The sequence below is a fragment of the Podarcis muralis genome, chromosome 10, assembly GCF_964188315.1.
Source record: "Podarcis muralis chromosome 10, rPodMur119.hap1.1, whole genome shotgun sequence".
NCBI lineage: Eukaryota > Metazoa > Chordata > Lepidosauria > Squamata > Lacertidae > Podarcis > Podarcis muralis.
Genome location: NC_135664.1, coordinates 74,169,089 through 74,183,027, shown reverse-complemented (window position 1 = coordinate 74,183,027; position 13,939 = coordinate 74,169,089). Strand labels below are relative to the sequence as shown.

General features: G+C 49.8%; 1 protein-coding gene across 1 annotated transcript; it reads right to left on the bottom strand.

The window, feature by feature from the left end:
* Window positions 1-747: 747 nt before the first annotated feature.
* On the bottom strand, window positions 748-4,866 carry LOC114604851 (acrosin-like). Its single transcript, XM_028745373.2, has 3 exons — window positions 4,404-4,866; window positions 3,025-3,164; window positions 748-1,433 (listed from the first exon to the last, which is right to left on the bottom strand). Exons 1-3 carry the CDS (start codon window positions 4,864-4,866, stop codon window positions 909-911), a joined length of 1,128 nt encoding a protein of 375 aa, XP_028601206.2. The 3' UTR covers window positions 748-908.
* Window positions 4,867-13,939: the final 9,073 nt, after the last annotated feature.

Here is a 13,939-nt window from a genome sequence, read left to right as displayed (position 1 = left end):
GAGGAGATCTGGTTGTGCAGTGCCAGAGTGTTTGCTGTGAATGTGCGAAGGAGTAGCTGCACCAAAATGCTGGAGGATGAGGAGGACCTGGAGACTCTCCATGCCTGGGCAGCGGCAGTGAAGCAGCTGAAGTGGATGCCGGCCGTGGTGATTTATGAGCTGGGTAGCTATTGTGGAACAGCCTTGCAGTGCCGAGAAGCTGGAAGAGGCTTGATTCTGGAGATGGCTGTCAGCGGTTGGTGCAGATGCAGCATTGGGAGGTATGGAGAACCTAGAGGGGCTGGGAGTTGGCAGCGGTTTTACTGGTATGCAGGGGACGTTTATATTTGCCTACTAACATTGGTAAAATAAGCTGTAGTCCTATCTTAAAGGAGTAGGTGATTGATTAGGCCCGGGAGACTGGAAAGTGTCTTAATGGTTTTATAGCAGGTCATTTGCTGAGCTATGTTTCCTTTGGGTGAGCATCCCACGTTGCAAATTCTTTTGGGGCAATAAATTAACTGCAATAGTTTTGGAGCATAAACTGTAAAATCTGAAATATAAAGTGTTTCTAATTTGTTGTAAAATACATTTTGGAATTCTTAAACGTGGAATATCCTTCATCCTTCCCTTCCCTTCTTTCTTGTTTTCTTTTTCTACCACTTCCATTTAATGGAAAGAAAGATCTGGAGGAATTATGAACATAAGTAGGAGAATATGCTTCTGGATTTGGCCATTTCCCCACACATCTCTCTGAGTTTAGGTGAGATGATGGCGCGAAAGACACAAAGACCCATTGCCAAATCCCAAGCAGCTTGCTCAAACCATCTTCATTTTATTATTCTATAGAATATCCGATGCTTATCATGGTGGGCTCTAGCCTGCCGCCTCTGCTTTATAATGCCTGCCCCCTGCCCCAGCTGCCCCTCTCAATCCTGCTCTCCTGAGGGCACAAGCAGATCGTAGTAGTCTTGGGAGCCAGGGTAGTACCCTGGTGGATCTGCGAACTGACTTCGAGGTGCCATCCGGGGCCCGGACTGCTGCGGTCTGTACCTAGTCCTGCGGCCAGGCCTCCGGTTACCCCAAAAATAGTTCTCCCTCATCCAGGGAGGGAAGGAGGACCTTGTGGTCTGCACCTGGGGAGGAGGCCTCACACCCCACTGTGGGGGCCTCATCCAGGGAGGCCTGTGGGGTCTTGGCCTGGCCGCTGTAGGTAAAGTCCTGGGCTTGCGCGTTGTTGTGGCCTGGGTCTGTGCCAGCAGCGGGGTGTATGTGGGAACTGAGAGCTGCAGCTTAGAGGTCCTTTGGATCCAGTCCAGATAGTACTGCGTGGAGATGAAGACGCTTGGCACCTTCGCTGTGCCGCAGTACAACGGTCCGAAACTGGCGACTCCAATCACCCAGTAGCGCTCAGACCTCTCTTCCCTGCACATCAGGGGGCCTCCGCTGTCACCCTGGGAGGGGGGAAAGAAGGTGGTGGAATGAGGTGCAGGCATGATGCTGTGGAGATCAAGGCAGAGGCAAATGGGGTAAGGATACAAGGCTCAGCCATCCTGTCAGGGGCAGCACAGCACATCAGTTTCACTTATTCCCCGTGGAGTACAGGGTCAAGTTTAAGGTTCTGGTTTTGACCTTTAAAGCCCTTTGTGGCCTAGGACCCACGCACCTACGGAACCACCTCTCCTGGTATGCCCCGCGGAGGACCTTAAGGTCCACAAATGACAACACCTTGGAGGTCCCAGGTCGCAAGGTGGTTAGATTGCTCTCAACTAGGGCCAGGGCCTTTTCAGTACTGGCCCCAACTTGGTGGAACTCTCTGCCACAAGAGACTAGGGTCCTGCGGGACTTGACATCTTTCCTGCAAGACAGAGCTCTTCTGCCTGGCCTTTGGTTTGGACTCAGTCTGACCCTTATGTCTTCCCTCCCCTTACGGTTTTGATTTATGGGCTACTTTTAAAATGAGGCTGCTTTTTAAATTGCATTTTAACCTGTATTTTAAATTGGGTTGTTGTTGTTTTCCCCCCTATTATGTTTCCATTGTAATTTTACTGGTGTTAACCGTCCTGAGCCCGGTTTTGGGCGGGGAATAAATTATTCTTATTCTTATTCAAGGTAAAGGTAAAGGTACCCCTGCCCGTACGGGCCAGTCTTGACAGACTCTAGGGTTGTGCGCCCATCTCACTTAAGAGGCCGGGGGCCAGCGCTGTCTGGAGACACTTCCAGGTCACGTGGCCAGTGTGACAAAGCCGCATCTGGCGAGCCAGCACAGCACACGGAAACGCTGTTTACCTTCCCGCCAGTAAGCGGTCCCTATTTATCTACTTGCACCTGGAGGTGCTTTCGAACTGCTAGGTTGGCAGGCGCTGGGACCGAGCAACGGGAGCGCACCCCGCCGCGGGGATTCGAACCGCCGACCTTTCGATCAGTAAGCCCTAGGTGCTGAGGCTTTTACCCACAGCGCCACCCACGTCCCGTGTCTTATTCTTATTAATTGCATCTAATTCCAGCCTTGCAGGGGGTTGGACTAGTTGACCGCCCCGAGGTACCTTCCAGCTCTACAATTCTAAATGTATACCCTGCTTGATTGTACAACAGCAACCTCAAGGCGGTTCACGAGGAGAACAAAACAATAACGAGTAAAACCAACTCTTGAAAACATTCAGAAGATAAAACCAGCTACAAACTGAAAACGGATTGAAAGATATACCAACATCCTACATTTAAAGTGTGTGACTCCCTCCCCCACAAGAATCATGGGAACTGTAGATTACTCCTCATGGATATCTGATTCCAGGCACCCAAATTGCAGTTCCTCAAGATTCTTTTTTTTCCCGGTGGCGGGGGGGGGGGGGCAGCGGGAGTCCTGCACTTTGAATGTGCTTTGACCGTGTGGTGTGTAGACAGCCTTGGAGAGCAGCCACAGCTCAGCTTGCCAGGCGTTGAAACTTGGAGCATTGGTTGGCCACAAAAGAGTTCTGATGTGGAGCCATAGAGTGCTACCCTTCATCAGGTGAGCACATGGCTCCTGACCGTGGTTCACCCTACCCTGCAGATTGAAATGGTTCCTTCTTCGTGTCCGGCACAGACGTTCTGTGTAGGAATCCTCCTGCCCCACCGCATCCCACATTGGATTCTAGTGTAGATAGTCGTCGCCCCTTCTTGCATGATGTCAGGAGGGGTGGAATCTGTGAGCAGAAAGCATCAGGGTGGGAATGGAGATAGACAGCTGGACGTCTGACCAGGGTGTGGACAAGCCTTAAGACCTGCCTAACAGCTAGCTGCTCTCAGTCCGTGGACCAGCAGTGCTGTTTTTCTAGAAAACTAGGTGCCGGAACTCACCACAAACGCCTTCCCTGGTCTCTTATAATGGCAATGGCGCCCACCTGAGAGGGGCTGGAATGGAGTTCCAGTGAGTTCTGGCTGAAAAATCCCTGCTAACCATGTTTTGATTTCAGAAATAGTTGGTGTTGGTGTTGACCTTTAAAGCCCTAAACGGCCTCGGCCTATTATACCTGAAGGAGCTTCTCCACCCCCATCGTTCTGCCCAGACACTGAGGTCCATCTCTGAGGGCCTTCTGGCAGTTCCCTCACTGTAAGTAGCCAGGTTATAGGGAACCAGGCAGAGGGCCTTCTTGGTGGTGGTGTCTACCCTGTGGAACGCCCTCCCAGCAGATTTCAAAAGAATAAACAACTATCTGACATTTAGAAGACATCTGAGGGCAGCCCTGTTCAGTTAACTTTTTTAATGACTGCTGTTTTAACATTTTTTAATCTGTTGGAAGCCACCCAGAGTGGCTGGGGAAGCCCAGCCAGTTGGGTGGGGTGCAAATTATTATTATTATTATTATTATTATTATTATTATTATTATTATTAGATATCCTGAGCCCAGTATATTATTAAAGCAGAATAATTACAGGCAAGAATGGAGGGAAACTCATCCATGCAAGAGAGAGGGGATGTGAAACAGGGATGGAACACCCCGGAAGAAAACCTCTCCTGCAAAGAAGGAACCTTGTGCAGCCCAACCAGAAGCATTTATTCATTCAGAGCTATAATTTTTGCCATGGTCACTTCCATTTTATTTACTAACTTTCCTCCCACTGGAAGGGCTTGTCCACACTTCCACTCGTCCCCTGCCTAGAAAGCATGAGTCCAAGAGGTTTGTGCTCTCTAGGCCTGAGTCCGAGTGGTTTTCTGCTTGTCCTGTTACTTTCCCCAGGAAAACCCACTCTTGACTGCTGAATAGGAGCAAACAACAATCTGTGGAGAACTCGATTGCAGGTTTTCCCTGGGGGGAAACAGCAGGATAAGCAGAAGTGCAGACGAGCCCTAAACCACCCTGGAAAATGCCGGCTGGCAGTGAAGGTGCAGGCGATGAATTTATTTCAAACAGTCCTCCTGCTTTTCACAAGGTTGCTCTCACCTTTTGGCAGCAGGCCGCCCCAGCCGCTGACGTAGCAATGGCTGAGCGTCAAAACCTCCATTCTTTCGTCAGGCAGGCAGGCTGGCTGGATGTAGTCGCTGCAGTTGACGGGCTCGTCCATCTCCAGCAAGGCGATGTCTGCGAACACCACCTCTCCTTGATTCAGCTGGTTGTCGTACTTCTCATGTTTCACCAGCCTCTTAATGAAGCGCTGCTCAGCCTCCGGGCCCAGCTTCTTGATCCGGTTGGAGCCAAGAACAAGCTTGTACTGGTCTCTGCAGGTGGGACCAAGAACAGGGATATATGGCTTGTGGGAGGCTATAGGGGCGTTCTGAGGTTTGGGGGGGGGGGCGGGACGCCCCGGGTGACATTCCAAAGGGAGGGTGACTAAATGCCAACCCCCGATTGGCGGCACCACCCGGGACATGCACCATGCCCCTGGGACACGTGCCACGCCCCCCATGGATGGTGCACCACACCCCTGGGTGGCATGCCACGCCCCTGGGTGGAGTTCCACACCCCCAGGGTGCACGCCACGCCCCCCACGGGCAGCACGTCACGTCCCCTGGGACACACGCTGCTCTGGGTACCGGAGCAGGTTGCTTCTCCTCTAGAAGGCTGTTCTTGGATTCCCTGAATGTCAGAGAAAGGATGGAGAAAAAATCCTCCCTCCCTCTCTCATGAGGCTGGAACACCTGGATATCCAGTGAAGCTGGCCTCACCTCCAAAATGATATTGCAGAGCTGGAAAAGGTTCAGAAAAGGGCCACCAAAATTATCAGGGGTGTGGAGAGACTCGCCTATGAGAAAGGGCTTGGGACTTTTTAGTTTGGAGAAAATGTGGGTAAGAGGCGACGTGGTTGAAGCCTGAGAGGTTTTATTATTTATTTGATTCGACTTGATTTCATTTGTATATTGCCTTCATCACAAGATCCCAGGGCGGTTCACAGGATAAAAATCCAAGGTAAAAACACAAGTAAATAGTCAAAACAAAAAATAACAAAACAATAACTCCGTTCCCACAAAAAAAAACTGTAGAATATTAATCAGCTTTATAAAACAAAAACAAAAAAGACAAATACAAAATACCAGTTAACACAGAACACTTAAGAACAATAAACAACACCCACCCAAGTTAAAATATCACCCCCATTAAAAGCACAATTTTAGCACAAGGGGGCTGTCCCACGCCCTTCCTCGTTTTTGTGCCTGGCCGCTTTCCCTGGGGAAACCTGCTGTTACATCTAAATCGGAGCAAACATGCATTCATAGAAAACTCAATTGACATTTGTTCTGATTCAGTGATGAACAGTGTGTTTTCCTGGGGAAAGCAGTGGGAGAAAGGATAAGCCTCTTGGATCTGTGCCTACAGGTCTCAGGACGGATTGGCCCAAGTGCCCAAGGTGGCGGAGCTAGCCGCTCTGGCACCCGGACGTGGATGGCATCCCGAGGGGGGTGAGGTGAGCGTCCTGTGGGGTGCGCGTCCTGGGGGTGCGCTGCCCGCGATGAGTGTCCCAGGGCGGCTGTGTGGTGATGTCACCCCCCCTCAGGGATAACACTCAGGGTGGGCCGCACCCACCTTGCTCCACCTATGAGTGCCCAGCCCTCCTAGGTTCCCAATGGGATGCTGAACTAGCTAGACCTTAGTCCTGATCAGGTAGGGCAGTTCCTGGGCTGTAGACTCCACCGTCCCAAGAGGACGGCTCTGTGTTCAGGTGAACTGCAGTTCCTCCAAGTATCACCTGGAAGGCAGAAGAAGGGACTCTGCTTCCTTGAGATGCCCCCAGGGTGCTGGGCTTGCAGATTCCACAACCCTCCCCAGGAACGACCTTCTGCTAAGCAGATGTCCCCTTCTGCTTACTTTGGTTTTTGGAAGCAGTGGACTGCGCTGAGGACCCATTGGGGGCCAATGAGCGAACCTCCGCAGCTAGGAAAGTAGACGTTCCCTCGTACTTTTGTCTGGATGCTGACCATCCAGGGCCAGGTCCCTGGAAGAACATCGCTGCCGCCCATAATACGCATCAACTTATGGCTGCTTGCCATGGGCCGTCTTCCACAGATGCCACTGAAAAAGATAGAGAGCCTCAACAGATCATGTGCATGACGTGGGTGGATTGAGCAGCTCTTGAATATTGGGTGGATTGTGCAGCTCTTTGAATATTGTGATCACACATTTTACCTTTTTTACTGACACGGGCTCCTCAGATATCATCTGGTATTTTGCAGGTCTTTTATATAGTTCAACAAATTTTTTTTTTGGGGGGGGGGGAATTCTACTATTATTATTTTTAAAAAAAATATCCAGCCTTGTCAGTTTTATGTAATTCATGATAGTAACCTTGGGTGATCTGTTTGGATGCCATGGCTATAGGTGGTAATCAACAAGACTTGACTCAGAGTACATCCACCAAAATTAATGGACCTAACTTGTTTGTGTTCATTGCTTTCAATCGGTCTACTTCAGAGGGTTGGCTGAAATGCCACTAAATTTCATGAGACCCTCAAGGCAAAATGGAAGGAGAGCAACCCTGGTAGATGGACAGGCAGACAGAAGACCACCTGGTGTCTTTTTCCAGGAAAAAAACTTCTTCGCTATTTTGTCTTTCCTTACAAAATGCCACCCATCAACCCAATGGCCTCTTACTCGCAATTGCTGACGGTTGCGTTATGGGTGGGCTGGAATGCAGCAAGGACCAGAACAGAGAGGACCAACCATCTCATCCTTCGGGAAGCTCCCAAGGCTACAAGATCCACCACACCACCGTTCCTTAGAATTCATGACATCATAAAACACATGAATCCAGGTTCTGTCCAGAGAGCATGTGGGCAGCCTAACATCATCGCTGCTTTATGCTCCTCCTCCTCTCTTTTTTTGAGACAGACAAATGTTATTAATATTAACAGAAGCACCAGGGAAAGATGCCAAAACGAGGATAATAATAGTAACAACAATAATAATTTTATTATTTATACCCCACCAATCTGGCTGGGTTTCCCGAACCACTCTGGGCAACTTACAGAATATATATAACATAATAAAGCAGCAAACATTAAAAGCTTCCCAATACAGGGCTGCCTTCAGATGTGTTCTAAAAGCTGTATAGTTCTTTATCTCCTTGACATCTGAAGGTAGGGTGTTCCATAGGGAGGGTGCCACCACCGAGAAGGCCCTGTGCCTGGTTCCCTGCTTCCTGGACTATGCTCTTTAGCCATGCTGGCATCCTCTTGGCCCAGGTTGTATTTTTTCCTGAAGTGCAATATACATTATAGTTGAGATCCCCTTATTGTGATTTTGAATAACCCCTAAGTGGTCTACCAGCTCCCTCATTTTTGGGAAGTCCCTTTCTTTGAAGTCAAAGGTGACTACAATGAACTTACTTTGCAATTGTCCAGTACATATATAAATTGAATTTGACAGCACTGTGGTCACTCTTCCCAATTAGTTCAGCAACACTTTCATCTCTAACCAGATCCTGGCTGTCACTTGAGATAAAGCCCGGAGTATATGTTCTTCTGGTCAATTCCATTACTAACTGTTCTAAGACAGTCATTTAGCGTATCTATAAATGTTAGCTCTTTGCCGTGTTTAGAAGAAATATGCAACCAGTCTACAACATCTCCTCTTTGATTGCATTTTCCACCTCAAGATCACTGTATATACAGTATCTGAGAGACCTTTGTATCTTGAGGAGGTTAGAAACGATGCTCAGAAACTGCCATTGAAATTCTACTCAGTATTGATCCAGAGCAGATTCCAATGTACAGTTAGCAGAGTAACAACTTTAACACATTGCAGTATTTAAAAAAATAAAATAAAATAGACCAGAGGCAATTGTATTTCACTCAGCAGAGCTTTACTGCTACTGAAGGCAAATGAGCATAATGGTCACAAATCCAATACAATCAGGATTGGCACTGCCCATAAGAAATCCAGTTGCAGCAGACTTGAAATAAACTTATAATATCTTAGAATTGTTAGGATTCTTGCTCTGTGCTTGCAGTCATGGAATTGTTTTCTATCACATGATGGTGTATGTCTTCATTCCATATAGTGGGAAGTGACAGAGACAGGATGTTTTTGCTTCTGTGTTCCGTGTGGGGCCATTGTCCTTTGTTCTTTTTGTTTGCTGCCTGATGAGAAAGAGGAAGGAGCTGAGTCAGAACGCTCCGAGTGTATTATATCAGTGGCGTAGCGTGGGGGGTGCAGGGGGGGCCGGCCGCACCGGGCGCAACATCTGGGGTTAGGGCAAATCCACAGGTTAGGGGGCGCAAATCCACGGGTTAGGGGGTGCAAATTACTTGCCTTGCCCCGGGTGCTGACTACCCACACTACGCCACTGTATTATATGTACAGTAAATAAAGTAGCTTAGCCAAAATGCTGTGCTACTGAGTCTGTTATGTGCACTGCTAACACTCTGCAGGATCCTAAGCGTGCCGATGCCTCTTGCTATCAGTCGCTGTGACATTCGGGCTGAAGAAAGCTTTTGAAGCTCCCGACTGACTGACCAGGAGGGAGAGAACATGCCAGTCGGGCATGTGTTTCTGCCAGGGTCCAACACACAAGTAGGACGATCCTAACAAAAATAAGTCTAAACCCTTAACACTAAGTATGTTATGTACAGAACATCACATAAGGGAAAGAGAAAGTGAAACCCAGGCTCCTTCTGGCCTTATTATCATAGTCAGCATAACCTTGACTGAAAGAGATAACAGGACCAGTTTAAATCAGCTGTACTCAGCTTCTCTGAAGGAATAACCCAAACATCAAGAACCTTCTGCTTGTTTCTTTCACACAGAGAAGCTTCCAGAACCTTCTTGAATTAAGTAGTATAGCAAAGATCTCTACACATCGGATCAATACTTTCCGCTCTACAAAATGCAAACTGACAAAGCCAGCCCAGAAATTCCCTGTCTGGCACAGCCCTGCAGCTTGTGCTTTAATCCATATCCCAGTTAATCAAAATCTTAGACTTTGTTCATTCCTAGGGTTTGGAGGGGGGTGTCCCTAAACCTTGTCAGACAAACAGACTAAAGCAGGAGTGGGAAATCTCAGGCAGAGGGCCAAATGGGGTGCTCCAAGCCTTACTCACTGGCCCTCACTTGCTCCCAGCCACACCCGGTCTCCATAGACCATGCCCCACGTCAGCCCTGCTTCCCAACAACCTTGGTGCTTTCACCTGGATGGAAGGTATCCTTGGACTCTGATAATGCCCCTCACTTGACCGGTAGATGGGGCTGGTGTGTAGAATCCAAGGCAAGCTTTAGAATTGTTGCTCCACCAACTTTTGCCCTGGCCCCGCCCAACATGGGCAAGATTATTTGGAAGGGAATGTGGTCACTCCGGACAAAGAAGGTTCTCCACCCACCGACCCCTGAACTAATGTCCAAACCCATCCTAACTTCCTCTCTCCACTTCCTCCTCTCCATTGAGTTTGCAGGCTCTGTAGACAGCTGCCTTCTGCTATGGATATTTTGAATTTTTCTGGGATTGTTGCATTGACGCCATTGCGGTATTTTGTTAACGACCTTGGGATTTCTAAGGGAGGGTGGTGTAAAAACGTTTTAGTAAAATAAATGCTGCTAAGCCATGCTCCCTGCCTCCATACACAAACTGCCTCCATGCACAAATACACACAACTTAGATGAAGTCCTCCTCATGACTTCCAGGTAGTTCTCGGCTTTCTGCCCAGGTTTCCCTGATGCCACAAATCATCCTCTCTCTTCCCTAACCCTGTATTGCAAGGGATTGGACTAGATGGTCCTTGGGGTCCCTTCTGGCTTGACAATTCTTTGATTCCAGCTGTCCATTGCTGTTTCCTTCACTTTCTCTTCCTGCTCGCCAAGTGCTGAGTTTCAAACCGGCTTCTTCCGTTCTTGCACCTTTGCCAAAGCCAGCTCTGTGATGTCAGAACGTGGGCACACCTGGTTTGTGACGTCATGGATTCCAGGAAAACATGGTGGAGGAATCAGCGCCCGGAGCTGGCAGAAGGATGAGCAGGTGGCTTCTCCTCATTCTGGCCCTGGCTGATTTCCGGCCCACCCATGCTGGAGACCCTACCTGCAAGTAAGTGCCAAAATGGACCAATGTAGCAAGGAGGTAGCACAGAGGCATCTCCCTCTGGATGTAGCCTCCATGACAATGGAGGCACAACTGAGCCCGAGTGGCATTTTCCTCCCCAATCTATATCCCCTGCGGTCCACTCAGTGTCCTGACATCTACTAAGGAAAGTCAAACCCTGTTCTTGGAGAGGGCACAGGTGCTTGGCATCTTTTGCCTTTGACAGAAGTGTTTTCAGATCCCTGGCATTTAGATCAACTGTGAGTTGCCCAGGTCACTAGGCAAAGTGAAATCTCCCACAGGTTTATTCTAGACTAAACAGGTATATTATACAGTGGTGCCTCGCAAGACGAAATTAATTCGTTCCGCAAGTTTTTTCTTCTTGCGAGTTTTTCGTCTTGCGAAGCACGGTTTCCCATAGGAATGCATTGAAAATCAATCAATGCGTTCCTATGGAAACCGACTTCAGACCAGGTACGGGGACAGTCTGTCCCCCGACCTCTTCTGAAGGCTGGGGGGGGGGGGACAAGGGCTTTTCTTCCCACCCCCAGCATTTTAAAAAACCCCGGGACAGTGGAGACTTCTCCGCTGTCCCAGGGCGATCTTAAAATGCTGGTGGGCGGCAGCGAAGCCTCCGCTGCTGCCCGCCAGCATTTTAAAAAACCCCAGGACAGCGGAGGACTTCTCCGCTGTCCCGGGGCAATTTAAAAGCCCCCAGGAAGGCAGGCAGGGGGGAGCAAAGACTTTTGCCCCCCACCGGCCTTCAGAAGAGGTCCTGGACCTCTTCTGAAGGCCGGCGGGGGGCGAAAGTCTTTGCTCCCCCCCGCCTGCCTTCAAAAGCCGTCCGGGATAGCGGAGAAACGAAGGCTGGCGGCGGGAGGAGGTCTCTCCGCCCCGCCGCCAGCCTTCGGAGGAGGTCCGAGGACCGTGGGGAAGACGCGCTGCGCTTCCCCGCTGTCCCGGAGATTTCCCTATGGGCTTTCGTCTTGCGAAGGAAGCCCATAGGGAAATTCATTTTGCGAAGCGCCTCCAAAATGGAAAACCCTTTCGTCTAGCGGGTTTTCCGTCTTGCGAGGTGTTCGTCTTGCGGGGCACCACTGTACAATCATAAAACTGTGGAGTTAGAAAGGACCCCAAATGGTGTAGCATGGGGGGGGGGGCAGGCACAGGGGCAGCTGCCCTGGATGCAAAATTTGTTAAGGGCACAACATTTCAACACTCGGTGATGCTTCAGTACAGCTGTGTGCTTTTGTCACTGGGCTCAGCTGAAAATGACTTCTCCATGTGAAGCAGGAAGAGATCTCTCCAGAATGACTCTTCTTATCTCTCCAGCTGTGATCTCTTGGGTGACACGGACGCCTTACAGTTGTATGCACATGTGCACTCTGTCTGTTTCCTGCCTGCCCACCCCCTCTGTGTGACCCCGGGTGATGGCAACCCATGCTATGCCACTGATCTAATCCAAGCCCTTGCAATGTGGGAATCACAGCTAAAGAATTCCGGGCAGAGGCTATCCGACCTCTGTTTACAAAGGAAGGAGAGTCCATCACCTTCTGAGCTTATCACTTCTACTCTTGAGCAGCTCTCAAGAAAGCTCTCCCCAGTGTATAGTCAGAATCTCCTTTCTAGCAGTTTGAATCCATTGGTTCAGGTCCTCCCCTTTGGAGCAACAGAAAATAAGCTTGCTCTGTCTTCCATGTGGCACTAAGCACCACGGTTTGCTGGCATTGCATTTTAAAAGAATACAACACACAGGTCCTTCAGCAACTATCTATTGGGCATCAAAACAAGCAGGTAGCACATAGTGTGAAAAGCATAAGAAAGGAAGTAAATTCCTCGAGGGATGGAGCCTCCAAACTCCTTTCGGTTCTACAGTGGCAGCAACACATGTGCGGCTGAAAACTAATGAAAATGTTCCTTTCCAGGGGAGCCTGTGGAAGACGTCCGCTGGCGGTCAGTCAGTACTTGAGGAAGGCCATGAGTGGCACTGACGTCCTGCCAGGAACATGGCCCTGGCAAGTCAGCTTCCAGTACCCAAACCAAGCTGGGCACTGGGTCCATTTCTGCGGAGGTTCGCTCATCAGCTCTCACTGGGTCCTCAGTGCAGCCCACTGCTTGAAGATCAAGACGTAAGCCAAAGGAGCAGCTGCTCCTCGGGTAGGAGAACATGGCAGGTTCTACAAAGCAGGCAGCCTGGGGGCATCTCATGGAAGCAGAGTCCCATCTTCTGCCTTTGCCCAACATGGAGCATGAAGGTCTCTTTAGTTGTGATGGGTGAAAGCCACTGCTAGATCAGTCCTTGGGGGATCTGTCTCAGTTTTGACATTCTGAAAGCAAGAATCTTGTCTTTAGGGCTGCTAAAAGTGCAGTCCAACCAGGAAGAGTCCTCTCTCCTCCTGCAGCTTCCAGCAAATGGTTTTCAGAAGGATTGCAGCCTCCAACTGTGGAGGCGGAGCAGAGCCATCATGTGCTTTAAATGTATGGCATTTATGCAGCCCTTAGAGTGACCCAGGAGATGACCTTGCCAGACAATGAGCTGGTTCCTTCTACCCTTTTACAAACCCCTCCCGTTCCCCTTTCTAGCCCCTTTAATCCGATGCCCCTTCCCACCAGGGTCACAAAAGATGTGAAAAGGGTCCCTGGCCAGACAGCTGGACCAAACTCCTTGGCTCTGACTTGCCTCTCCATCTTATTCCTCCATCAGCTGAGCTCTAGGCCTTTCACGGGAGCATCCAGACCTCTGTGTAACCTTTGTGCGGTCCAAGAACCTTGTCCCACCAGCAATGAACCTATTCTTCCCTTCCAGATTGAGAAAAGTCTTTAAGGTAGTGGTTGGCATCACCAAGCTCTCACAGCCTGGTCCCGATGCCCAGCAGCGCCGGATAAAGAGGGTGGTGGACTACAAACTCTATGAGGATGACGAGTCGCTTCGCTACGGCCTCTCCGTGGTGGAGCTGGTGGAGCCGGTCCGCTGCAGCGACTACGTCCAGCCGGCCTGTTTGCCTGACGACAGCGTGGTACTTTCGATGCTCACTCATTGCTATATCAGTGGCTGGGGCGACATGGGTGAGGAAAGTGAGAGCCCCAGGACCTCCCCACGAAAGCAGCCCCGCACGAGGACTGACCCCACCCTGGGAGATCAGAGTGCAAATATGTCCCATGCCTTCAATGCCAAGTGTCACAAACACACAAGAATCGCAAGAACGGTTGTGAACAAATGTCTGGTCACAGAAGGTGGTGGACTCTCCTTCCTTGCCGAGGTTGGGTGGCCTTCTATCCCCGCATTGCAGGGGGTTGGACTAGATGACCCGGGACCCTTCCAATTCTAGGATTCTAGGATTGGAATGCCCATTTCCTTCTTTCAGGAGCTGTGTTCAAATCCCAAAGTCTTACCATCCTCCACCCAGCCCATGACAGGAAAACACCGTATAACAAGACCATATATCCCTTCACGTATTTGGGGAAAACACTGCTGCTC

What these genes read in the sequence shown, in the direction of transcription:
- LOC114604851 (XM_028745373.2), bottom strand. Translation starts at nt 4,866, where the DNA reads ATGGGGGGCGTGGCACGTGTCCCAGGGGCATGGTGCATGTCCCGGGTG. An exon ending in GGGCGGCCTGCTGCCAAAAG is followed by an intron (nt 3,165 to 4,403) that starts GTGAGAGCAACC and finishes TTCTGCTCACAG; the next exon opens with ATTCCACCCCTCCTGACATC. An exon ending in GAACCATTTCAATCTGCAGG is followed by an intron (nt 1,434 to 3,024) that starts GTAGGGTGAACC and finishes CCCCCCTCCCAG; the next exon opens with GGTGACAGCGGAGGCCCCCT.